Below are 27,383 nucleotides of genomic sequence, written 5' to 3' on the forward strand. Positions count from 1 at the left end.
AGTCACTGCAGCACATTACAGGCAGGCGGGACGAGCATTACTTCTTTACTAGAAGTTTTTCACATTCCGCGTCCCCACATTCCAACACTGTCGTCTCACTGACTCCACGTGACGTCACTCACTATAAGCCACGCCCACATCGCCCCTCCCTTCCCATACCATTGTCCTCTCCCTCCGCCTAGCCGCTCGACGCCGTTGTTCGCTCAACCAAGCCTGAGACGCCACAACGTCATGATGCGAAGAGGACGAGAACACGTTTGTCAGCTTTACGCCCCGCCCATCACTCGTGATTGGCTGGGCTTCGTCTTGTTGATGACTAACGGGCTCTAGCAGGTTAGGTGGAGTCCCTATCAGACGGAGGAGAGCCCCGCCTGCCCCGTCACACCGGCAGCTCGGTCGGCTGCGGCGGTTTCAACGGAGTGCATAACGTCCCGGAAGGAGACCAGGGACAGACCGCTGTAACCATGGCCGTGGTAAAGACTCACTGTCCTCAGTCCTTGTGGTGAAGGATACGTGTAGGGAAGGCTTTACTGCTCAGGGGCGCCCGTCTATATAGGGACTCTCTTTACGGCGTTTATGTGTGTTGTCGCTGTGTGTGGTTGGGCAGGTAACCTAATGCGACACTTGTGTACGTGACCTTCCGTGTTGTGTGCCACTCTTCTACCTCTTGTGGGCTGTCTTATTTGCACGTCCTGCCGTGTAGTCGTGTCTCTAGCTCTTCCCATGGCTCCCTGTGTCAGGGCAATGTCCGCCTGCTCTGTAGTGACCGTCTTCCTGATCCTGGCTATAGATAGCCCTTCATATAATCCTGGATAAAGTACTATCTATAGTTTTAGATATAGTGTTTCATATAGTCCTGGATATAAATAGCTATTCACATGTAGCACTATATACAGCACTCTATCTAGGATTATATAGATTGCCCTCTGTATAGTCATCGATGGTCCTTTTTATATAGTCCTGGATATAGAAAGCCCCTTTATGTAATTCTGGATAAAGTGCTGTATATAGTCCTGGCTATTGATAGCCTTTTATATAGTTCTGAATAAAGTCCTGGATGCAGATTGTCCTTTTATATAATCCTTAATAAAGTGCTGTATATGGCTCTGGCTATGGATATAGAATATATATATATCTGAATATAGGGAGTGCGGGACCTCTGCGGCCCCTGTGTGGGGTGCGGGACCTCTGCGGCCCCTGTGTGGGGTGCGGGACCTCTGCGGCCCCTGTGCGGGGTGCGGGACCTCTGCGGCCCCTGTGCGGGGTGCGGGACCTCTGCGGCCCCTGTGCGGGGTGCGGGACCTCTGCGGCCCCTGTGCGGGGTGCGGGACCTCTGCGGCCCCTGTGTGGGGTGCGGGACCTCTGCGGCCCCTGTGTGGGGTGCGGGACCTCTGCGGCCCCTGTGTGGGGTGCGGGACCTCTGCGGCCCCTGTGTGGGGTGCGGGACCTCTGCGGCCCCTGTGTGGGGTGCGGGACCTCTGCGGCCCCTGTGTGGGGTGCGGGACCTCTGCGGCCCCTGTGTGGGGTGCGGGACCTCTGCGGCCCCTGTGTGGGGTGCGGGACCTCTGCGGCCCCTGTGTGGGGTGCGGGACCTCTGCGGCCCCTGTGTGGGGTGCGGGACCTCTGCGGCCCCTGTGTGGGGTGCGGGACCTCTGCGGCCCCTGTGTGGGGTGCGGGACCTCTGCGGCCCCTGTGTGGGGTGCGGGACCTCTGCGGCCCCTGTGTGGGGTGCGGGACCTCTGCGGCCCCTGTGTGGGGTGCGGGACCTCTGCGGCCCCTGTGTGGGGTGCGGGACCTCTGCGGCCCCTGTGTGGGGTGCGGGACCTCTGCGGCCCCTGTGTGGGGTGCGGGACCTCTGCGGCCCCTGTGTGGGGTGCGGGACCTCTGCGGCCCCTGTGTGGGGTGCGGGACCTCTGCGGCCCCTGTGTGGGGTGCGGGACCTCTGCGGCCCCTGTGTGGGGTGCGGGACCTCTGCGGCCCCTGTGTGGGGTGCGGGACCTCTGCGGCCCCTGTGTGGGGTGCGGGACCTCTGCGGCCCCTGTGTGGGGTGCGGGACCTCTGCGGCCCCTGTGTGGGGTGCGGGACCTCTGCGGCCCCTGTGTGGGGTGCGGGACCTCTGCGGCCCCTGTGTGGGGTGCGGGACCTCTGCGGCCCCTGTGCGGGGTGCGGGACCTCTGCGGCCCCTGTGCTTAGTTATGTTAAGCCAGCTGTTATCAGGGAAACTGCCTCTTGTATTCCCCATAGAGCGAATCCTTCTGTCTGTAGTTGAATCCTTTGTGCTATATTGAGGATATCCTTAAAGGGCTGGTTTAAGCTCTTATAAGACCAGGGCCCCATAGCCGCAGTAAAGTTGTTGGTTACAGGGTCTTAATAATTGTTTCTCGCTGGGGGGAAAAGCTTTGCAGAATAGCTAAATATAGTAAGAGAACTTTCCTCTGTGGAAATGACCGTGTGCTGCTTCCATACAAGTGAAATGGCATTTTGGAAGACATTTGGGGAGATTTATCAAAACCTGTCCAGAGAAATGCCCATAGCAACCAATCAGATCGCTTCTGTCATTTTTCAGAGGCCTTTTCGAAAATGAAAGTGATCTGATTGGTTGCTGTAGGTAACTTTTTCTCTGGTCAGGTTTGTAAGATCTCCTCCATTTGATGTTTTATCTTTATTTATTTTTTTATCCTGTTTAATCTGAAGCCAATGTCTGCCTCACAAGACAAGAGGGGCCCCTCCACCACACACATTCTGGAGATGGAGGCTGGTTCCAAGTCTGGCACAAGCAGCTATCAAACATGTAGGGCATATGCATATTCTGCTACTGTGTATGAAGCATAGGCTATTCTGCATTTGGGGAGACAGACTAAAGCCTCAGAAAAGCAAATTATTTAGATTAGTCATTGGGACATGTGTAAGTATGTTTGTAGCATGGTTGTGCATTTCATATTTACTTTGTAAGTCATGGGTGTCAAACATGTGGCGAGTGGGCCACATGTGGCGCACAATGAATATCTTTGCGGCCCAAGCAGAGCCGGTGCTTGCCCAGCAGTGGCGGATCCCCCCCATCACTGTTAAGGACATCCCTGTGTCCCGAAAGATGTTTTTGCCCCTGTCAACTTTCAGCGGCCCGCGTTAAGTTTAAAAACGCAGGGGCTGCCGGGAGATGGCACACGCTGGGAAGTCACTGACATCCCATGCATGCGCACATAGCAGCAGAGGAGCGGAACATGGAGGTGAATGATGCCCGCTGGCCAGCATGGTAAGGGAGCGGCACGTCAGCTTCGGTGTTCAGACCACCGCTCCTCCGGTCCCAGGACCTACTGCTATGGCTGGACTGGAGGAGTGATGGTCAGAGCACTGATGTGGGGCAGTACACAGGCATACAGCCTCCAGCCATACACTGTATATGGCTGGAGGCTGTATGTCTGTGGGGGAACTATACTGCACTTAATGTGGGGGGCCTCGTATTGACGTTCGCTCACGTCACTCTCCCAGAATTCAAGGGCCGGCATTACTATGTCGTTTTTTGGATGCGGCCCACATAAACTTAAATCTATTATTTTATTTTATTTTTTGGCCCATGTTCGCCTTTGAGTTTGACATGCTTGTTGTAAGTGACCTCACGTTGATTTACATAAGGCTGATATTGTTGGCAAAGGCAATTGCTCAGATGGCAGTAAAAGGAGATATTGTAACTATGGGTGACCTCTACATACCTGATATTGATTGGAATATCCCTGGCACGTTTACATACAAGAGTTTAACAGAGGCCCTTTAACAAACCAGAGGAGAGAACATTCTAGATTAAAGTGCTCATACATTCAGTGCTAGTGGTCATGGCTAGCACTTGAGATTCAGAGATACTTGTGGACAGAACCAAGACTTATGGTTTGTCACCTTAAGGTCTATTCACACGTACAGTATTCTGTACAGATTTGATGCGCAGGATTTCTAGCTGTGTTCAGTTTACATTTAAATCTGCAGCAGAAAATGCTGCCGTTCAAATCTGCACAGAATACTGTACATGTGAATAGACCATAAAAGTGTTGTCCCAACTTACAAAGTTATCTGATCACAGGGATTGACCCCAGGATCTCAAGAACTGGACCTGAGTGTTATGTGAGAATGGAGTGGCAGGACGAGCATGTGTGTCACTGCTCCATTCTCTTTGGGAGCTGCGGAGATGGCTGAACGTTGTACTAGGCTGTCTCTAGCAGCTGCCATAGAGAATAAATGGAGTAGTTACATACGTTCATGTTCCACTGCTTTATTTTGATAGGAGACTGAGATTCCCATTAGTCATCCCCCTTGTGATCAAATGTGAGTAGGGATTAACTTTACAAATTGGGAAAACCCCTTTCAGGGCAACTAGGCTGTACTGGAAGGCTTAAAGCGTTACTCTGCCCAAAAAAATCTTATCCCCTATAAAAAGGATAGGAGTAAGATGTCTAATCGCAGGGGTCCCGCCGTTGGGGTCCCCTGTGTTCTCCGGCACAGCACCCTAGTGATCCGTGCATGGAGCAAACGCCGTTCAGTGCTGAATAACTAGTGACTACAGCCGCCACACCCCCTCCATTCATGTCTATGGGAGGAGGCGTGATGTCTACTCTGCTGGCCCAGAGATCACAGGGGTCCCCAGCGGTGGGACCCCGGTGATCGGACATCTTAAACCCCTATCCTTTGGGGTAAAGTTATCAGGCCTTGTGCAGAGGAATAGTGGAGCGATTATCCATTGCACTTAGGAGGAAAGTGTTTTTAACATCAAAGGGGTACAGTCTGAGATTAGGGGAGATCAGTGACAACGCTAAAAAAAAATTTAAATAAATATTATTTACTGAAAGATTAACAGACTATTGGTACAATCATTGTCAGAAAATCAAAGTGAATTTAAGCACGTGCAATATTTCCTTTTTTACCTTTTGGATTAATAGCCGCCTAAATCTTCCTCATACAATGTCTGTTTTATATTGTTGTAAAATATCTATTATTAGTACTAGGTGGTTGTATTGCATAGTGTGTGGTATCTACTCTAATTTTAGTAGCATTTAACTAGTGTATTTTTTTCTCTCCTTTCAGCTTTATGCCTCTGTGAGCCCTTATTTATGCTTCTCCTAAACAACGGACAGGATCTTGTTCATTTTTCTTGTGTGCCTTTTCTGGAAAATTCTGGCCGTCATTGAAACAGATTTGGTCTCTCATCACAAACAAGTCTTTTACAGTAAAGCAACCATGGATCTCAAGACAGCAGTTTTTAATGCTGCTCGTGATGGCAAGCTGCGCCTTCTTTCCAAGCTGCTGGAAAACAAGGCCAAAGATGAAGTAGTTATATTAATGTCAGAAAAAACCAATGGGGCGACACCACTTTTAATGGCGGCTCGATATGGCCACCTGGATATGGTGGATTACCTGCTGGATCAGTGCAGTGCCTCTGTGGAAATTGGGGGTTCTGTCAATTTTGATGGTGAGACCATAGAAGGTGCACCACCTCTCTGGGCAGCATCTGCAGCTGGGCACCTGAAAGTGGTTCAGTCGCTTCTGGAACATGGTGCGTCCGTGAACAACACAACTCTTACTAATTCTACTCCTTTAAGGGCAGCTTGTTTCGATGGGCATCTGGAGATTGTGAAGTATTTGGTAGAGCACAAAGCTGACTTGGAAGTAGCCAACCGGCATGGTCACACTTGTCTGATGATCTCCTGCTACAAAGGTCATAAAGAGATAGCTCAATTCCTACTTGAAAAAGGAGCCGATGTTAATAGGAAGAGTGTAAAAGGTAAATGTTACATGACACTGCTGTATATGTCATCCTATTATATGTAACATTTGTAGGGTTAGTGAATGATTTGTGATTTACCTTCAACTAGAGATGAGCGAACTTGCAGTAAATTCGATTTGTCACGAACTTCTCGGCTCGGCAGTTGATGACTTTTCCTGCATAAATTAGTTCAGCTTTCAGGTGCTCCCATGGGCTGGAAAAGGTGGATACAGTCCTAGGAAAGACTCTCCTAGGACTGTATCCACCTTTTTCCTGCCCACGGGAGCACCTGAAAGCTGAACTAATTTATGCAGGAAAAGCCATCAACTGCCGAGCCGAGAAGTTCGTGACAAATCGAATTTACTGTAAGTTCGCTCATCTCTACCTTCAACAACACGCAGTTTGTTTGCTCTCTTACAATGTTACAATTTGCATGTATTTCTCAGATCATATGCTTTAACTTGTGTGGCATCTGAGCTTTCTTCTTTTCTGATGCCTAAGGTGTATTAAGCAGTGTTTTTGGCTTTTGTGTTTAAAATGTTGTGTAAAATGTGTGTCTATTTCAAATTTTACATTTGTGGAAGTGTAATTGTAAAGGACACAACCTTGAACGCTAAGTCATTTGGTTGATAACTGGTCAATCCAACAATAGAAAAAAACACTTATGTTTAGGGATTCACAGTGTAGTTCATTTAGGTACATCTATATATGTTTCTGTTCTACCCTTTTAACCCTCTTAAGGAACAAGCGTTTTTTTCCTCCCAACCTTTTAAAAATCATAACCCTTTTAATTTTGCACCTAAATATCCATATGATGGCTTATTTTTTGCGCCACCAATTCTACATTGTATTGACATCAGTCATTTTACCCCAAAATCTATGGCGAAACAAAAAAAAAATTCATTGTGCGTCACAATTGAAGAGAAAATGCCATTTTGTTTTGGGGACTTCCGTTTCTATACAGTAAATTTGTTGATAAAAATTGCACCTTATGTTGGTTCTGTAGGTCCATATGATTAAAATTATACCCTACTTATATAGTTTTGATTTTGTCACGCCTCTGGAAAAAATCATAACTACATGCACGAATTAGTACGTTTTAAAATTGTCATCTTCGGCGATACCACATGTTTGTTTGTTTTTATTTTTTTAAGGGGAAAAGGGGTAATTCAGACTTTTATTTTATTTTTTTTGCAGTGTTATAGCCCCCATAGGGGACTATAACATGCAGTACATTTATTCAATGCATGAATCAGTGTTATCGGCGGTCGATTGCTCAATCCTGGACATGGAGGAGGCAGGTAAGGCACCCTCCTGATGCGTCCTAGCTGCTCGGGACATCGTGTTTTCACCGCGATGGTCCTGATCAGCCCGACTGAGCTGCCGGTAAGCTTTCACTTTCACTTTAGACACGGCGATCAACATTGATTTTGATTAGAGTTAATGCTGTACTTCTGCCTGAACGGCGATGTCTGGCATTAGCCACGGGTCCTGGCTGCTAATTGAAGCGGGACTGTGTGGGTATGATGCGAGCTCAGCTCCTGCTGCAGTGCCATGTATAAATGACGTTTTGCTGCAAGGGTTTAATTGTACCTTCTAAATGTCAGGGTCCTACACACGTACATTCCATGGTGTATTGTACAGCAGGCACAATTGGGGACATTTATCAAAACCTGTGCAGATGAAAATTTGACCAGTTGCCCCACAACCAATCAGATCGCTTCTTTTATTTTTTAGAGACCTTTACGTTATTTATTCATAATTTTTAACAAGCAATCCTGATTGGTTGCTATGGACAACTGGTCTACTTTTCCTCTGCACAGGTTTTGATAACTCTCCCTCAATAGGTCAGTGTATAGTTTAGGTGGAAGTGGCAATGTTTTGGGTAAAAGGGACTGGAGTGTTTGAAATATGAAAACTGGGCTCAGATTATTACGTTGTTTCTCTTGATGCTTCAGGTAAATGAAAAATGTTTAATACAGTAGCATTAGATTTTGGTCCCGTGCACACAACAGATGTTTCCGTTGGAAAAATCTGTTAATGTCCACGTCATGAATTTGCTGCACGTTTTCATTCTGTACGCTCTTTGACATGGCTTTAGATACATAATAGCCCTGCTGTTATTTTATTCCTTTGTATGATTTTACAAAGCCACAACAGAAAAATCTATACTCTACGAAAATACACTGTAGATTTTCAGCAGCAGATTTGTGTGTGGAAAATACACCCCATGTTGCAGTAGCAGCACTGTGAATGAGGTTTAAATGGACACTGTCACTTGTAAAAACATCTTATATAATGTAGCTAATAACATATATTTGTAATCTAAATTGGTTAGATATGTTATAAACATATATTATATTTTTGGGTGCAAAAAATGCTCTAGGCGTCTTGTCCCTGCAGCTATTGCCTGTGTCTCTGTGCAGACACAACATACAGAAAGTGTGGTCAGGGCTCTGTGCAGGCTCCCGGCTTTTTGATCAGCCTGCTGTTTGAGCTGAGGGGATCCATACCATTTCAATTTTATGGTGCTGATGCGGATACTGTTTTGTGGGATTGCTCTGAGGATTTTCCGTAGAAATTCTGCAGCATGCCTGTCTGTGTGAAAATAGCCTTAACCCCTTAAGGACCAAGCCCATTTTCACCTTAAGGACCAAGCCAAACATAGGGGACTATCTATAGCAATCCTTTGATTGCTAATACTGTGCAGTGCTATGTATAGGACACAGCACTGCTCAGTATTATTGGTGATCTTCTGCTTGATCGCAGACCAGAGCAGAAGACCCCGGGAGACAGCCGGAGCCAGGTGAGGGGGACCTCCGGCCGCCATGCTGGATGATCAGATCACCGCGGCACTGCAATGCCGCAGATGCCGTTATCTGTATTGATCACGGCATCTGAGGGGTTAATGACTGACATCCACGCGATCGCCGATGTCGCCCATTACGGGCGGGACCCCGGCTGCTGCTAGCAGCCGGAACCTGCTGTGTATGACGTGAGCACCGCTCCGATGCTCGCGTTCATACACAGGACGTAAATGTCCCACCAAACCAGGATGTACATTTATGTCCATGGTCGTTAAGGAAACAGTATCAAAACCTGTCCAGAGGAAAAGTTGCTGAGTTGCCCAATCAGATCGCTTCTTTAACTTTTTCAGGCCTTTTCAAAAATTACAGAAGCGATCTGGTTGCTATGGGCAACTCAGCAGCTTTTCCTCTGGACAGGTTTTGATTAATCTTCCCCCACTGTATTGGGACTTGTTTTGGGATTTAATGTATTCATTTCTGTTGCTTTATAAGGAACAGAGAAAAAATTATAGCCACTGGGACACAAAGGGCATTAAGTCGTACATATATCAGTATCATAGCGTATATGGAACTGACACTATTCACCTATATATTTTAGGAAGAAGAAAAGTGGCTGGGTATTTTGTCAATTATGTCCCCTTTTTTTCATGAAAGGAGGGGAAAAAAGTGTCTAAAGTGGAAGTGAACTTTAAAGGGGTACTGTGCCCCTGGCATCTTATCCCCTATCCAAAGGGGTTAAGATGTTAGATCGCCGGGATCCCCGCTGCAGAACCCCGCCATCATTACTGCACAGAGCGAGTTCGCTCTGTGCGTAATGACGGGCGATACAAGGGCCGGAGCAGCGTGACGTCATGGCTCCGCCCCTCATGACATCACGGCCCGTCCCCTTAATGCAAGTCTATGGCAGGGGGCGTGGTGACCGCCACGCCCCCTTCCCATAGACTTGTATTGGTGGGGGAGGGCCGTGACATCACGAGGGGCAGAGCCGTGATGTAACGATGCTCCGGCCCCTGTATTGCCCATCATTACGTGCAGAGCGATCTCGCTCTGCGCAGTAATGATAGCGGGGTGCTGCAGCAGCGATCCCCAGGGTCCCCAGCAGCGGGACCCCGGCGATCTGACATCTTATCCCCTTTGGATAGGGGATAAGATGTCTAGGGGCGGAATACCCCTTTAAACACACAGGGTTCATGTTCAATCCCTTTTCATAGATAGGTGAAATAATGCGTTAAAAGGAGTACTTAGTGGGGAAAAAAAAGCTGACCGACCACTGGAACCAACCCCCCCCCCCCCCGGCAGTCTGCAGGAAGCGGGCCTACTGGCGGCCACTTCGTGCAGGGGTCGGAACGCCCCCTTCCTGTGGAATGTCAGGCCCCCGTACAGGAGATTATGGGGGTCCCAGTGGTTTGACCCCGTGATCCTTTTAGATAGGCTGTATCCTTTGGCTAGGAGATAAGGTGTTTGTTATTATTATTTTTTTTCTTCCCACCCCCCTACAGTACTCCTCTAAGCCTATCTGCTATGGCTTTTTTTTTATTTTATTTTTTTATTTTTATTTTTTTTATATATTAAAGTTTCTAGCACATCCCACACAGTTTGTGATAAGATAATTTAAAGTGGTTGTCTGTGGAGAGAACCTTTTCATAATTGGGAGGTCATAACATATATAAAAAGTCACACTCGGATGTAGATCATGTTACATTGGCTCTCGTGCCCCACTATTCACTACTGTTTCTTAGAATTTGTAATTTTCATAACTGCCTTCAGCTGTATAGGCCTAAGAAGAAAATAAAGCAGAAATCACTCAAATTCCTGAGTTTTTCCTAGTGCCAGGGCTTGTTCCTGTGATAGTATTGAGAAATATGCCCAGTGTGAAGTCCTGCATGGTTGGCTGTGGGCCACTTGCCTGACTCCTCCTGAAAAATCTTAGAAACATTTCAGAAGGGTGTTCTCATGTCCTGCCAGAGGATGAACGACTTAGAATAATTAGTTTGTGACTAGATTTGGAATTTGCTAAGGTCACACTCATGCAGGTCGTAATGTGAAGCTGCAGTAGCTTTTTACCTTTTGCTGTTGATATGAAGCTAGCTGCTGACTTGAAAGGAAAACTGACAGCGGGATTACCCACATTAATACCAATACACAGTGGTTAAAGTGCGGATGAACTGGATGATAAAGATCGCACCTGGATCCACAGTCTGGTTCTGGAGATACAGGGTGTATTAGCTGGCATTGCTAATCTGGAAATGGTGTGCTTTGTGCAATGGGGGGGCTGGAATACCCAGCATCTTTGCAGCAATCCCCTTTGCTCCTATATGCCTGCCCAATTCACGCTCACATGGGCAAAGGGGTTCCATCAATATTCATGAGGTAAGCAAAGGGGTATCATAAATATTCATGAGGTGGGTGGAAATGGGGATAGAGAATGGGGGCAGGGATGATTTATCCTAGTACTGGGTGGTATACCAGTTCATACCAAATTTTTTTTCCCTGCACGATATAAATTTTGCCAATACTCCCCCCCCCCCCCCCCCCCCCCCCCCACTCGAATGAATGAATGAATTATCCGCCAAAGCACGCTGTCCCCTCGTCGGGGAACTAATTATATGTGAACCGCGAGCGCTGTTCTGCTTTTCTTACGCCCCCAATGAATTATCAGCTGCGCTGTCCCCACATCAGGTCACCCGCAAGTGCTCCTCTGCTCATCCTCCTATGAGTTGCGGGCCGCTGGAGCTAGAAATCTGTACTGTACTACAAATAACGTTGCCCGGGCTGCAAAAATAAACAGTCAACTTTAACTCCCCTTCCGACGTTCCCCGTTACCGGCCTCACGGTCCCTCTGCTGCGGTCCTGGGGATGGGAACGTCACAGAGCAGTCAGCCTATCACCAGCCACAGCAATGTCCCGCCTCGGCCGCTCATAGGCTGAGCCCACTGTAAGGAGCAGGCCGGCTTCATACATGACAATGTGCTCAGCCTATCACCGGCCACAGCGATGTCCCACCCTGGCCGATAGGCTGGTGGCTCTGTGACTTTCCCGTCCCAAGGAAACGGCAAGAGGACCGCAGCACAGGACAGTGAAGACTGTACCAGAGCCCGGGAAATGTGGTTTGTGGTACAGTACAGATTTCTAGTGTCGGTGGCCCACAACTCATAGGAGGATGAGCAGAGGAGCGCTTGTGGTGACATGTTGTGGGGACAGATGGGGGGATTACCGATTCTTTGGGGAGGGTGTTGAGAGAAGCGGCGCCCAGGACACATGGGGGGGATTACCGTTAAATACCGTGGAACCGCCATCACTTACAAAAATACTGTGATTCTCCTTTTTTTCTCATACTGCCCAGCTCTAATTTATCTTGCCTCCATTGTCAAAAGCCATTTCCATATTATTATTGTAAAACTGCAGAGAAAGGGGATCCATTGTGATGGAATAATGCATCTGTGGGCAGAAGCTAGTTGTCTTCCCTTCCCTTGTCGCCCTCTTATCTCCTCCTCACTGATGTAACATACCTTTTTAAACGTGTACTCCGCTGCCCCAGCATTCTGAACATTTTGTTCAAAACGCTTGGAGTGTGCAACAGGGGTCATGATGTCATGGCAATCGCCCTTGTGCCACGCCCCCTTAATTCAAGTCTATGGGAGAGTGTGTGACGTCACGAGGGGGTGTGGCCATGACATCATTCCCCACCGCACCCGGGTGCTGCACAGAGATCGTGGGGATCCCAGTGGCGGGATCCCTGCAATCGGACATCTTATCACCTATCCTTTGGATAGAGCATAAGATGTCTAGGGGAGGAGTACCGCTTTAAGTGTGGGAGGTGGAGGGAGACGGTGATGGAGTCCTGAGTTGGAACATTTTGGCCCACATCTGTAACAGTGCTACCGTTTGCTGGATTCTGGACCACTGGGACAACACTGGAGGTTGGGACACTGTGAGGGATCTGTCAGGCATCTAAGTAGTAGACGTGTGTGGTGTGCAGAATATTTCTATACCACAAAAAAGTGACATACTTTTTGACTAATTTGGCATAATGGAACTCTATAGGTATACCACAGGATACTTTTAAACGTATCTCCCAACATGTTGCTCTGTGGTACCGATGTGAACGAGCCCTTATTCTCAAGCTGCCCTACGACAAAGCCTCCACCACCCTTTCGCTTTTTCACCTTGGGATAGCTATGCACAGAACAGAAATTCTGCAGAATTTGTGTGGAACTGTTCAAGGAATCAGCAGCAGTATACAGTATAGTAGCAAGAGGGTTTTTTATTTATTTTGTTTTAACAAATCTTATTCACAAGGTGTTGACTTTATATGGAAACTGACCTTTAGTGTCAGCTGTAAAATACACAACATATCAATTTCTGCCGTGTATTTTTTAAAATAGAGTTGTGTTATAGAAGTTTTTTTTATATTTGCGGAGGACTGCTTTAAATTCGATGAAAGAAAATAATTTTGTTAATTAATAAATTAAAATGGTTAAACAGGGCTGGCGTGTCAAAAATGCCTGGGTGGTAACAGAATGGTATTATTTAGTATGGGGAGACATACGTATTATGGGGAGAAAAACAATGGTCTTTGCCCACTCAGCTATCACGCCCCCTCCCGTAGGCTTGCATTGAGGGGCGGCGCGTGACGTCACACAGGGGCGGAGGCGTGACTTCACACGCCGCCTGCCCGGTGGTCGCCTGTAATCAGACCCGGAGCGAACAGGCTTCGGGGACTGATTACAAACTGGGTGCCGCGTGCATGATCCCGGGTGTCCCGCGCTGCGGGACTCCCGCAATCAGGCATCTTATACCCTATCCTTTGGATAGGGGAAAAGATGTGTAAGCACCGGAGAACCCCTTTAACAGGCAAAATCTGTGTTCACAATAAATGCTCTAATATTAACTGTACGTGCAGCGGTACTAATCCAGAGGATCAAATGAGTCTTGCAGATGTTTCATCAATAACTCGAGTAGTATACCGCTCACCCTCTGAGGTGCTGTTGGCTGTATACCCCCAAAGCAGTTAACTAGCACTGCTCAGTAGCGCTAGTTAGCTTTCCCAGCCGGGCCTGTACAGTGCGTTCAGCCCAGCAAGGGGTTAAAGTAACCCCCATGTTCTATGCTGCTGATCTCCGTAGGTGCTGACGGTGATATTTCTGTGGTTACAAAAAACAGCCAAAAGCCACTGTGTGAGCATAGCCTAATACTCCAGGGCAGTGATGTGGTAAAACACGGTTTAATCTTTCAGATACTCCTAAGATGTCTTTCGCAGGCAGGGTAGCTTTACTAGTGAGGTGACTATCAGAGCTGCAATGGAATGTCTCCTGGTAGAAGCTATGATGATATTTTATTAAGGGTCTTTCTCTGTTAACTATGTGGAGAGCTGCATGTGTTCACCTGCTCCTTCTGTAGTGCAGTGCACACTTGGATAGTCTAGTGTTTTCCATGGCACAGAGTCAGAGGTTAGACTTTAGCAGGGATCAGCTTTTTCTTTTTTTGCATTTTGTTACCTGACATGGATGTCTTTCTTGCATGGTAACAGCCACCTTAAAATATCTACTGAACAGGCATCTATGGATCCTAAGTTACTTATTTCTGTCCAGCTTGGAGATGGCTGCACCTGTAATGTGTTGCTGTCAGCCTATTTCCAAGCTGTACAGTGGACTTGTACAGGCTTCCACATGTAAAGAAGTGCAAGTTCATACCACATTTTGCCATAGTCCTCACATTTTTTTATCTTTATTCCTCTCATTTAACCCCTTAAGGACAAAGCCCATGTTAACCTTAAGGACCAGGCCAATTTTTATTTTTGCGTTTTCGTTTTTTCCTCTTTGCCTTCTAAAAGCCATAACTTTTATATTTCCATCTTGAGACCTATATAAGGGCTTGTTTTTGCTTGACGAATTGTACTTTGTAATGAAACCTCTCATTTTACCATAAAATGTACAGCGAACCCAAAAATTATTTTTTTGGGCAGGAAATTTAAATGAAAACAAAAATTTTGCACATTTTGGAGGGTTTTGTTTTCACACTACACTTTACGGTAAAAATGACGTGTTATTTATTCTGTGGGTCAATACGATTAAAGTGATACCCATGGCTAAATACTTTAATATTTTTGTACCGCTTAAAAAAAATCTAAAAAAAATCTTTTTGTACAAAATCAGTAATCTAAAATCGCCCTATTTTGACCACCTATAACTTTTTTCATTTTTCCGTAATATAGGGCGGTATGAGGGCTCTTTTTTTTTTTTTTTTTTGCGCCATCATCTGAACTCTTTATCGATGCCACATTTGCATATATAAAACTTTTTTAGAATATTTTTTTTAATAAAATGTGACAAAAAAGCAGCATTTGTGGACTTTTATTTTTTTTTTATTTTTTACGTTTTACACCATTCACCGTAGGGGATCATTAACATTATATTTTGATAGTTCGGACATTTATGCACGCGGCAATACCAAACATGTTTATTAAAAAATAAATGAAGCTTTTTGGGGGGTAAAATGGGAAAAACTGACAATTTGAATTTTTTTGGGGGGAGGGGACTTTAAATTTTATTTTTTTTTTACATTTTTCATGTCCCAACAGGGGACTATCTATAGCAATCATTTGATTGCTAATACTGTTCAGATGTCAGCCATTGCCGGAACCTGCCGTTTATGACGCGAGCACCGTTCTGATGCTCGCTGTCATACACAGGACGTAAATGTATGTCCTGGTGCGGGAACTACCGCCAAACCAGGACGTACATTTACGTCCGTGGTTGTTAAGGGTTTAAATAGTTATGCTGTTGAACCAGTATAGATATCTGCACCCAAAGCAGTTATGGAAAGCCAGGATCTTTTATCATTGTCTGTGTAAATACACTTTAATTTATTTTTTAATACCTGGTTTGTAAATTATGGCGGTTCCACTGTATTTACCCCCTCCCATCATCATGCGACCCGTTGGCGCTGCTTCTCTCATCTGCTCCCGATTTCAACCCCCCCCCCCCCCCGGTTTATCAGCCCAGCGCTGCACTGTCCCCCACATCTAGGGACTAATCATGTGACCTGTGAGCGCGGCTTCCCCCCCCCCAATAATAGCTGTACTGTACTATCCTGTGGCGGGGCTGCAAAAATAAACCTTTCTATGATTCCCCGTTACCGGCCTCATGGTCCAGCGATGTGAGCCTCATTCTGCTTCCTGGGGATGGGAACGTCACAGAGCCATCAGCCTATCACTGGCCGCAGCGATGTCCTTGGCCGGTGATATGCTGAGCGCACTGTCATGTAAGGAGCAGGCTGACTGCCCCGACAGCCCGCGGGAAGGGGGCGTGTTGACCACCGCATGAAGCGGAGGCCGACCCACCCCTTCAATACTGCGCTATGGCAGAGCCTGAGATTGCCGAAGGCAGCGCTCTGGCTCTGCCATAGAGTTGTATCGAGGGGGCGTGTCAGCTGCCGCTTCGTGCGGTGGTCAACACGCCCCCTTCCCGCGGGCTGCCCGGGGAGATCGTGGAGGGCCCCAGCGGTCAGACCCCTTTTAATCTGAAACTTATCCTCTATCCTTAGGCTAGGGGATACGTTTTTCAGGACTGGACTACTCCTTTAAGGCCTAAATAAGACATATCAAGTCCTCTTGCGGAAGCAGCTCGGTAATGCTTTGCCATCTATAAAGAATGCATATTTCTAAGTGATCCTAGTGCTGGCATGTTCTGCCATTGCCCGCTGTCTACGGAAATTTTCCGGACAGACATTATACATAAAAACCACCATGTAAACATACCCTAAAGAGGGTTATCACGGTTGTGTTAAAAAAAAATAATAATAATAAATTCAAAGCCCTCAGATGAGAGAATCACAAAACGGTTACTATCCTCTTCAATCCTGTGCTGATCCCCTGTTCAGCCTCCGATCATCACCCTGCTCTTCCTTTTTGGAGTTGACAACATTTGACCTTTTGGAGCCAATCAGTGACCTAATGTTATACTCCTGGCAACACCACTCAGTGATGGGAGCCACAATGCCAGGAACAGCACATTACCTCTGTGGCCACTGATTGGCTGCAGCGGTCACTTGTCTGATTTCAAAGGAAGAAAGGGGTACTGGCCAGAGACTAAAAAGGGGATCAGTGCCGGATTGGAAAGGTGAGTAACTATTGATCGGTTAATTTATTTTAACAACCTAGATACTCTTGTAAGGCCAGTAAAAGGCTGGTCACTGCGGGGTTAAATTGAATGTGTCTTTTTTTAATTTGTATTATTTTTTTATTTATTTAATTCCCTGGAAGTTCAATTTTTAGGTACACTAGTGCAGGCAACAGGGGTTATGGATTATAAAATACTTGGCAAGATTGTCATTAGCCAGGGTACTGTACATTGGGTTCTGGCTTGAGTACAGGCACATTCCTACTCGGGGTGTGTCTGTACAAAGAACATGGAAAGCTGCTACTGTGTGTAAGTGTATTCTCGGCAGCACAAAATGATCTGTTTGTTATGGATGGACACATTACTGTAGGCCGTGCGTTACTCCGTCTCATTTGGACTCTTAAGAAGTTTCAGGTGGCAGTGTATTTTTTTTTGTGTTTTTTTTTTCTCCACGGTAGCTTACAGTACATGAAGCAGGTGAAATATGTGGAGATCAGAGCATGATACATTTTTTTTATTTATTTTTTTTACATATGCATTCTAATTTCCTACAGAAATCTGCAGAATAAAAAGCCTAGAATTAAATTCTTGGTGAAATGAGCATATAACCCACGTGGATGCATTATAGATTAACATTAATCTGCAAGTCCCTGTGGCTTTGTTTTTTGTGTTAAAGTAAACTTGTCATCAGTTTCATGCTACGTGAACCACAAGTCATTGGGGTGGTCCCTGGTGGCTTCTCCTTGCCCCATCAGTGTTGACTGATCTTGCCCTGTTAGAGTACAGGGACAGATCTTATCAATCAAAGCTAGTTGAGCAGGATGAAGATTCCAAAGACCAGCAGATGACTCTTGGTTCAGGCAGTATACAGTCACAACAATAGACAATCACAGTCTGCTTAAACTAATAACACACACAGAATTAAATGTTACCATGTTGTTATTGAATGATTACATGGTGTTTTCACAGTGCAGGTGAAAAAAGTATGTGAATCCTTGGATTTAATAACTGGTTGAACCTCCTTTGGCAATTGGCAGCAATAACTTTAACCAAACCAATGCACAAAAAGAGAAGAAAAGGATTGCTGAGCAGCTCACCAGATCATGAGTCCGTGGTATCGGGTTGTCACATCGCGGTCAGGCGGCAGTGAGACGAGGAGGCTGAGATGGCATGGGGACTGATTGGTCATAGGGGCCTGATGAAGCACCTGACGATACGGCTTTGGCCCTGGCGTCTGATTCCCCCCGTACCATCTCAGCCTCCTCATCTCGCTGCCGCCTGACTGCGATGTGACAACACCATACGATGGACTCAGGATCTGGTGAGCTGCTCCGCAATCCTTTTCTTCTTTTTGTGCATTGATTTCATATGTTCTACTAGCGTGTAGCACCACCCACAGTGATCCACAATTTGCCATTTAGTTACCATCAGCATACATTGAAAATTGTTAATGGACTACTCCAGGATAAAACAGCAGTGCCGGAATCTCTCTGACTCTTTCATGTGGATTAATTAACTTTAAGCAAACGTTTCCTGTAGTTGCAGATCCGACGTGCACAACGGTCAGGAGTAATTGTAGACCAGTCCTCTTTACAGAATAGTTTCAGTTCAGCAATATTCTTGTTATGTCTGGTGTGAATCGCTTTCTTGAGGTCATGCCACAGCATCTCAATTGGGTTGAGGTCAGGACTCAGAAGGCGTATTTTGTTCTACTTAAGCCATTCTGTTGTTGCCCCAGCCCCAAACCATGATGCCCCCACCACCATACTTCACAGTTGGGATGAGGTTTTGAGGTTGGTGTGCTGTGCCTCTTTCTCTACACCTAGTGTTGTGGGTTTCTTCCAAACAACTCAACTTTGGTTTCATGCATATGGGCAGAAGAGTCTTAACTAATGTGCATTTTCCAGTCCAATACCCTTCTAATTGCACTTTATATCACCAAGTATCCCATACCTTACGGTAGTTTACATTTACTCATCCCACTGGCTAGGCCTATCCTTTCTATATTTTTACACAAAGTATTCCTTTTCCTTATGACATTATCACCCACTAAGATGCTTCTTCCACCCCGCTATTTGTACAGGACACCAATGTTCACCCACTGATTCTCCTCATACAATGTTGCATCCTAATAATCCGGTGCATACTCTTCTAGCTTCAGCTCTACAGTGGTTAGATACATCTGTACGGGATTATCATTATCTAGATGTCTCTTTCCTCACTTGTTACCTGACACACACTCAATCATGGGTTTAAGGATCTGGGTAACATTTACGGATCTGGATTAGGCACAACTTTACAGAAGGTCAGTCAGACAAGGACATACTTATATTGGTCCACCTTAAGCAGTTAGATGAAGTCTACTCATAGTCTGTGAAACAGGTAAGTTGATTATGGATGGAGTGTTCTGTTTAAAGGGGTTCTCCACTGCTTTAACCTTTGGGCAGTTAGGTAGTACTGTGGCTATATGTTATTACCCCTTTATTTCCTGCTGGTAACACTACTGTAGTTGGGTTATTTTTTACCTTATTTTCAAACCCGGAAGCTGGTTACTTCATTAGTTGGCTGGCTTTTTTCGACCTCTGTTTTTTATTCTTCTTCAGCCGCCACCATCTTTCCATCGCTACGTCACCCTGCAGGGTGTTGTGTTGGAGGCCGGCCTGCCCCACGCTCCGTACGTGCCCGCCTCCCGCGCTGATGAATATTCCACCGTCATAATCGCGGACCTCCTTCCTTTCAGCTTCTTACAAGCTGATTGCTGATTGGGCTGCTCGCGGCGAATCGGCTCCGTTGTTGGGCGTATGTGCGCATGTGCCATTGTGACGCGCTGCGGTATTGTTAACACTAACCTTGCCAGAGCGGAGTCCCTGTGTGCTGGATAGCTCCCGAAGGTTTGCTAGGCGCTCTCTGGTAGATGACCCTCCCGTCCGAGGACAAACTGCGCATGCACCCAACAACTGAGCCGATTCGCCGCGAGCAGGCCAATCAGCAATCAGCTTGTAAGAAGCTGAAAGGAAGGAGGTCTGCGATTATGACGGTGGAATATTCATCAGCGCGGGAGGTGGGCACGTACGGAGCAGGCCGGCCTCCAACACATCACCCTGCAGGGTGACCTAGCGATGGAAACATGGCGGCGGCTGAAAAAAAACAGTGGCCGAAAAAAGCCAGCAAACTAATGAAGTAACCAGCTTCCGGGTTTGAAAATAGGGTAAAAAATAACCCAACTACAGTAGCGTTACCAGCAGGAAACAAAGGGGTAATAACATATAGCCACAGTACTACCTAACTGCCCCAAGAAGGTTAAAGCAGTGGAGAACCCCTTTAAGCCATTCTGTTGTTGATTTACTTCTATGCTTTTTGGATCGTTGTCCTGTTGCAACACCCATCTTCTGTTGAGCTTCAGCTGGTGGACAGATGGCCTTAAATTCTCCTGCAAAATGTCTTGATAGACTTGGGAAATCATTTTTGCTTCGATGATGGCAATCCATCCAGGCCCTGACACAGCAAAGCAGCCCCAAACCACCATACTTCAAAGTTTGGATGAGGTTTTGATGTTGGTGTGCTGTGCCTCTTTCTCCACACGTAGTGTTACGGGTTCCAAACAACTCAACTTTGGTTTCATCTGTCCACAGAATATTTTGCCAGTACTGCTGTGGAACATCCAGGTGCTCTTGTGCAAACTGTAAACGTGCAGCAATGATTTTTTTTTTTTGGACAGCAGGGGCTTCCTCTGTGGTATCCTTACATGAAATCCATTCTTGTTTAGTGTTTTAGTATTGTAGATTCGCTAGCAGGGATGTTGGCATAAGCCAGAGACTTTTGTAAGTCTTTAGCAGACACTCTGGGATTCTTCTTCACCTCATTGAGCAGTCTGCGCTGTGCTCTTGCAGTCATCTTTACAGGACGGCCACTCCTAGGGAGAGTAGCAGCAGTACTGAACTTTCTCCATTTATAGACAATTTGTCTTACTGTGGACTGATGAACAGCAAAGCTTTTGTAGATACTTTTTATAACTCTTTCCAGCTTTATGCAAGTCAACTTTCTTAATCGTAGGTCTTATGAGGGCTCTTTTTTGCGAGGCACCACTCAGTCAGGTAATGCTTCTTGTGAAAAGCAAACCCAGAACTGGTGTTTGTTTTTTTTATTTTTTATTTTTTTTTGGGCAGGGCAGCTGTAACAAACACCTCCAATCGCATCTTTGATTGGACTCCAGTTGGATGATGCCTCACTCCAATTAGCTCTTGGAGATGTCTAGGCGTTCACATACTTTTTCCACCTGCACTGTGAAGGTTTACATGGTGTTCAATAAGAACATGGTAACATTTAATTCTTTGTTTGTTATTAGTTTAAGCAGACTAATTGTTTATTGTTGTGACTTAGATGATCAGATCACATTTTATTACCAATTTGTCCCCCCCTTCCATCTTAATCCCCTTGTGCCATTATTCCCCCCTCCCTCTGATCCCCTTTTGCCATATCTGATAATGGAACAAGGGGATTAAGATGGAGGGGGGGAATAATGGCAAAAGGGGATCAGAGGGAGGGGGAATAATGGCACAAGGGGATTAAATATTGCATTAGCATAAAGGTAAGCACATACCATTATGAGAATAAGTAATTTTATTTCTTATTTTGTCTGCGGGTACCCCTCGTGCGTAAGTTCTGCACGAGAGGTACTTGCAGACATACTTTCACCCTTTGCGGGGGGGGGGGGGGGGGTACAGTTGCGAAAAAAGGTTGAGAACCACTGACAGCTATTCATTCTGTGCAGACTCCGCACAAAGAATGAGCATTCCGTGCAGGATTGTGCGCAGGGCAGCGCATAATGTGTTTGTACTCTGAAGAGTTCTTGACATGGACAGAGGTGTCAGCAGAGAGCACTGAAAAAATTCAAAAAGAAAAGAACTTCCTCTGTAATATACAGTAGCTGATAAGTACTGGAAGGATTACATTTTTAAATAGAAATAATTTAGAAATCTGTTTAACTTTCTGGCATCAGTTGATTTGAAAAGAGAAAAAAAGTTTCCACTGGAGTACCCCTTTTAGGTTGTTGAAACCAGGACAAATGGTTAACAGGAACCTGATGCAATAGTAGTATGACTAGGTCAGAGTACTGTTCCCAGTTCACTGTGTTTGGGGAGCAAAGAATTACTGTAGCACAGAATCTGCAAAAGTGCTGGCTGTGATTGATGTAGCAAGTTATAAATGTGTGCTGACATCGGAGTGTCAGTATTGACCCTAGTCATGATGATCAGAAGCCCTAATAATGGACTAAATGTATTCTTTACTTAGGATAAGTAATGTTATCTTGGAAAACCCCTTTTACAATTGTATGACCTATAGTCATATAGCACAGGGAAGAAGAGAATTGAATATTTGGTCAATAAGTAAAAATGTACTTGAAAAACATGTTTATAGTAATATAAACTACTTACTGAAGAGTAAAGGGGTACTCCGGGATGCCTTTTTTTTTTTTGCAGGTATTAAGGAAAAAAATAACTGGACTTGCCTCCCGGCGCTCCCTCGTTTCTTCCGGCCTTAGCTGCAGTCTTCTTCTTGGTGTTGACATGGTTGACAGTGCTCTCTGCCAATCGCCATCCGCAGCGATGACCCGTCTTGGCCGGTGATTGGCTGAGTAGGCAGTGTGATGTATTGGGCACTGACACCACAAAGAAGACTGGGGCAGGGGCACAGTACCTAACACTTCTGCTAAGCCTAAGGTGGGAAATTGCTGCAGCCAGATAGAAATCCTTTTTTTAATTTTTTTGGGTCCTAAGGAGATGTAAGAAAAGGTACTTTCACATCCTTTGCTCCTCCATGCACACCTACTCCATGCCCTGACCCGCTCTTAGCATGGAGCCCTGTATGTCAATCATGCGGGACCAGTCTTCATAAGATGTGGAAGGGCCTCTGTGCGGGAAATGTGTTGGACCCCTGTGCTCATAGATTGTGTATTCTAGCGATGTGCCATCACTTTATAAAGCCGTAATAATATATCAAGACATCATTTTTTTTTTTCTCTGTTAATTAGGATTCTCATACTTTGTTCTATTTACAGCATTAGTGTGAAACATTGAGGCTCAAGGTTAGTGATGTAGAAATGTAAGAGATGAGGAAGGTTCTAATTTTGTCAATGTTAACAAGTGGAGGAAAACATATGGGCTAGATTCATCAGGCAGCTTTTAGTTAGTTTTCAGTTTCTGTTGAACGCTTGGAAAACTGTCAACTGCTCTACTTTCAAGGCTGTAACTGTGCGTCAAACATCAAGACATTACTGGAGCCACTTGGTAGACACATCGGGGAAGATTTAACAAACCTTGGTCAGCAGAACACTGGAGCAGTTACCCATAGCAACCAATCGCATTATAGCTTTCATTCATTGCTTGTGCAGTAAAAAGCTGTCACTCACAAGCTCCATCCATAGAGCCTTAAGTTTACATGATCCGAACTTCGTTGGTCTAAGATGTTGACACTGCCATTCACTTTCCCTAGACTATAGGAATGTTTGTCTGCATGGGCCACAGGACATAAAGATGGAAGACTTCTGCCTTAGAAGGCACTGAAATGTTGTGAGCTGCAGGGGTCTTCAGCTATTCATGGTAAAATTATTGCAACTCATGGGCAATTTCACTGTTTTCCTATTGTAAAGAAATTTTTAAAGCTACCATGCCCAAAAACCAAACAAAAAAACACACATGACACGAAGTAAAACTTTTATATATTTAAAGGGGTATTCTGACACTAAGACATCATATCCCCTATCATAAGATGTCTGACCGCTGGGGACCCCCGCAATTGTGCATTCAGCACCTCCTTGGGGAGCTGCATGCCGCACTGCTAGCTCAGAATCTGTCGTGTGACGATCACAGGGCCAGAGTATCGTGATGTCACGACTGCCGACAACCCCCCCCCCCCTTCCACCCAGAGTGACGACTCGCGTCCCGCCCCAGCTATGCAAGTCTATGGGAGGGGGCGTGACACATGATTGCGGGGGTCCCCAGTGGCAGGATCCCTGCAGTCAGACATCTTATCCCCCTATCCTTTGGATAGGGGATAAGATGTCTTAGGGCCAGAGTACCCCGTCAAATGGCTGTAAAGTTCCTGGTTACCCTATTTGAAGTGAATGCGAGACAGGGCAAAAGATGGCACTAGGCCACAATGACATTCCTTACCTGGCCAATAGACATTGCTTTTAAAAGTTGCTGCTTTGCCGGTTTCCATTTTTCTGTATGCATTCATACGGAAGTGTTGCATTTCATGGCATAAATAGATGGATGTATTTTCTGTAGTCTGTGTACTTGTCTGTCATGTAGATTTTTTTTTTTGTTATCCACGTTCAAAGATTTAACTGAAGTTGTTCTTCTCTTTTCAGGAAATACCGCCTTGCATGACTGTGCTGAATCGGGAAGCTTGGAAATAATGAAAATGCTTCTGAAATATGGAGCTCGAATGGAAAAAGATGGTTATGGCATGACTCCGCTGCTCTCCGCTAGTGTGACAGGCCACACAAATATTGTTGATTTCCTTACTCAACATCCACAGACCAGTAAAACTGAGCGTATCAATGCACTTGAACTTCTCGGAGCTACATTCGTAGACAAAAAGCGGGACCTTCTCGGTGCCTTAAAGTATTGGAAGAGAGCTATGGATATGAGATACAGTGATAGGACTAATGTCATCAGCAAACCTGTACCACAGGCTTTAATAATGGCTTACGACTATGCCAAGGAGGTTAATACTGCTGAAGAATTAGACAACCTTATTGCTGACCCCGATGAGATGAGGATGCAAGCACTTTTAATAAGAGAGCGAATCTTGGGCCCATCACATCCAGATACATCCTATTATATTCGGTACCGGGGTGCAGTTTATGCAGACTCTGGAAACTTCAAGCGTTGCATTAATTTATGGAAGTATGCCTTGGACATGCAGCAGAACAACCTGGATCCTTTAAGTCCTATGACAGCAAGTAGTTTGCTATCGTTTGCTGAGCTGTTTTCGTTTATGCTCCAGGACCGAGCTAAAGGCTTGTTTGACACTACAGTTACTTTTGATGACCTTATGGGTGTACTGTGCAAAAGCGTGTTAGAAATAGACAGAGCAGTCAGACATGCAACAACGCCGCCTGACCAAATCCAGCTGAACAAGGCCCTTTCTATAATTTTGCACTTGATCTGTTTGCTGGAAAAGGTACCCTGCAGCTCAGAGCAAGAGCACTTAAAAAAACAAAATATCTATAGGTTCCTTAAGCTGCATCCCAAAGGAAAAAACAACTTCAGTCCTCTGCACCTGGCTGTAGACAAAAACACCACTTGTGTTGGCCGCTACCCTGTTTGCAAATTTCCCTCTCTTCAGGTTACCGCCATTTTGTTGGAGTGCGGTGCTGATGTCAATGTCAGAGACTCTGATGAGAACAGTCCACTACACATCGCGGCGCTCAACAATCATCCAGATATCATGAATCTGCTTGTAAAATCTGGGGCACACTTTGACTCTACGAATGCGCACAACCAAACTGCCTGTGATTTACTGGATGAAAAGGAAATGGCCAAGAACTTGATCCAGCCCATCAATCACATCACTTTGCAGTGTCTCGCTGCACGTGTCATTGTCAAACACAACCTACAGTACAAACAACAAATCCCTGAAAAGCTGGAAAGCTTTGTGTTGCTTCATAGATGATGCTTTTATGGGACTTCTAGAGCAACTGAAGGGTGTGTGCTTGGACTGTTGGTTTCTTACAAAAGCACTGTTAGGGTAAATTCACACAGGACGGAAATGCTGCAGATTTTACCTGCAGAATTATGCTGGTAAAATCCACAGCAGATTAGAGGACCAGGCATGTGGATATTTTACAAATTTTCCACATGGAAAAAAAATGACCTATGTTGCAGAATATATAAATCTGCAGCAGATCTGTTCTGTTGTGCAAAGCATATGGATTTTTGGTGAATTTTTGCTCATTGAGTTCAGTTGGGTCAAAAAGAAAATAAATCTGCAATGAAATTCATTTTTTTCTCCTGACTTCATAGGAAAATTGAAGCAGCAAATCTGCATGGTTTGATGTAGGTCTGCTGCAGATGTTATCCACAGCAAATCCAAACTGTGTTGACTTTCCCTCAATGGAAACATAAAGTTATGCATCAGCTGGTAATGTCTTGATCCGAATGTCTAATCTTGCTCAATCAGCATTTGAAAAGATTTGTTACCCATATTTGAAAAATATGAAATTTCTATATAAAATTTGGTTTTCTATGTCATCATAAATTTGAAACCTCTGCACCTCTTACCTGTAAAACCTGCCATATTCTGTTTCCATTCGGTTATTTTTTTTTTTGCCTGTTGGGGTAGGGGAGAGTGGCAAATTCTTTGAATTTTTTTTCTTTCCATCCCTGCTCATGCTGGTTTTGTGGATTTTGTTTCTCAAATGTCTACGGCAATTTTCTGCTCTCGTAATTTCCAGACCTTTCACTTCCAGTGTGTGGATGGGTATCTTTCTATGGACCATTTGCTGAGTTGTAAAAGCTTTATGAACATGTTAATGTTTGCGATTACCATAAGTGCTTTATCTCCTCTATGCACTGGCTTAGACATGACTGTTGTGTGTGTTAGCATACTTCTATGCAGCATTTTGCCAGCCCAATTAAAACACAATTCGTAATTGGTTGAAATCTCACTTTCTATTCTGCACCAGGCAGCATGGCTATTTTTATTGGAGTTCTGCTGTAGTTCTGCAGGCTAAACAGCTTCTTTTTTTTTTTTTTTTTTGTTAAATATTGCCTTTCCTTTTAATGGCACTGGAGGTCTCTTTATAGGTTGAGAATATTCTGCCTAGTTCAATCCTTAGAATTAAATTTAACACTTATCATGCTTGTGCAGGATGCCTCTTATTCCTTTTATTGCTTTCACCTAGTATTTATTTTTTTTGCTTTAAAGGGACACTATCATACAAAGTTCTCTAGACTATACGCTCTAGGAGTTGCTAGTTATCCTTTATTTCTTTAAATGACCATTTTCTTCTATTATCGAGCCATCGTGGTCTCACTTGAAATGTATAAAAAAAATAAAAATAAAATTAATTAATTAATTTCAAGCTAGTGACAAAATGTCATGGACAAATATTAAACTGTGAGACTTTGGGGTTGAAATGGCATAACATGTATAAAACATTACTATTATGATGTAATGTTAAACATGACTGTCAATTATGCAGTAACTTTTTTTGGTGGGGTCCCTTTAAAAGAAACTTGCAACAAATGCAGAGATTGTTGCCTGTGTGGCATGCTGCATCCTCCTAATACATACATATACAGTGTGATTATAAAAAGGGTAGCAGGTTGGTTTGCCAGGGCTTTTCATATATTTTGTGTTTAATGTCCTTTTCTGTTTTCAAGTGATCAGTCCAGGTAACATACGCGCCTTGGTACGGCTTTGTGATTGACACTGAGCCTTTCTGAAGAAGCTACAACTTTCATAATTCGCATTGCAGCCCATACAATTGTTGGTTTGTTAGGTTCACCCATTACACCCCATTTTAGTTTTTGATAGGAAGGGCTTGATGTGGTCATAAGGAGTGTAGAGCGCACAAACAAGATTCAGGTGATTACGTTAACAGCACTTTATTGTTCCGGAATAACATTTATATTGGCCCTGCAAATGTCTTACAATAAAACCATTCAATGAAAAAGAAATGTTGATTTCTTGTAG

General features: G+C 45.0%; 1 protein-coding gene across 2 annotated transcripts; it reads left to right on the forward strand.

Annotated features, from left to right (window-relative positions):
- Positions 1-151: 151 nt before the first annotated feature.
- Positions 152-27,360, forward strand: FEM1C (fem-1 homolog C). Of its 2 annotated transcripts, none has more exons than XM_056537435.1 (3): positions 152-473; positions 5,071-5,767; positions 24,049-27,360. In XM_056537435.1, the coding sequence occupies exons 2-3, from the start codon at positions 5,224-5,226 to the stop codon at positions 25,356-25,358; spliced, it is 1,854 nt and encodes a 617-aa protein (XP_056393410.1). In that variant the 5' UTR covers positions 152-473; positions 5,071-5,223; the 3' UTR covers positions 25,359-27,360. The 2 variants fall into 2 exon arrangements, with proteins under 2 accessions (XP_056393410.1, XP_056393411.1); XM_056537436.1 differs by lacking the exon at positions 152-473 and adding an exon at positions 506-607.
- The last annotated feature ends 23 nt before the right edge of the window (positions 27,361-27,383 follow it).

The sequence above is a fragment of the Hyla sarda genome, chromosome 1 (assembly GCF_029499605.1).
Source record: "Hyla sarda isolate aHylSar1 chromosome 1, aHylSar1.hap1, whole genome shotgun sequence".
Lineage (NCBI taxonomy): Eukaryota > Metazoa > Chordata > Amphibia > Anura > Hylidae > Hyla > Hyla sarda.

Bases quoted from the DNA above. Each gene is read 5' to 3' on its own strand.
- FEM1C (XM_056537435.1), top strand. From the start codon at position 5,224: ATGGATCTCAAGACAGCAGTTTTTAATGCTGCTCGTGATGGCAAGCTG. The intron at 5,768-24,048 runs GTAAATGTTACA...TTCTCTTTTCAG, and splicing joins TAATAGGAAGAGTGTAAAAG to GAAATACCGCCTTGCATGAC.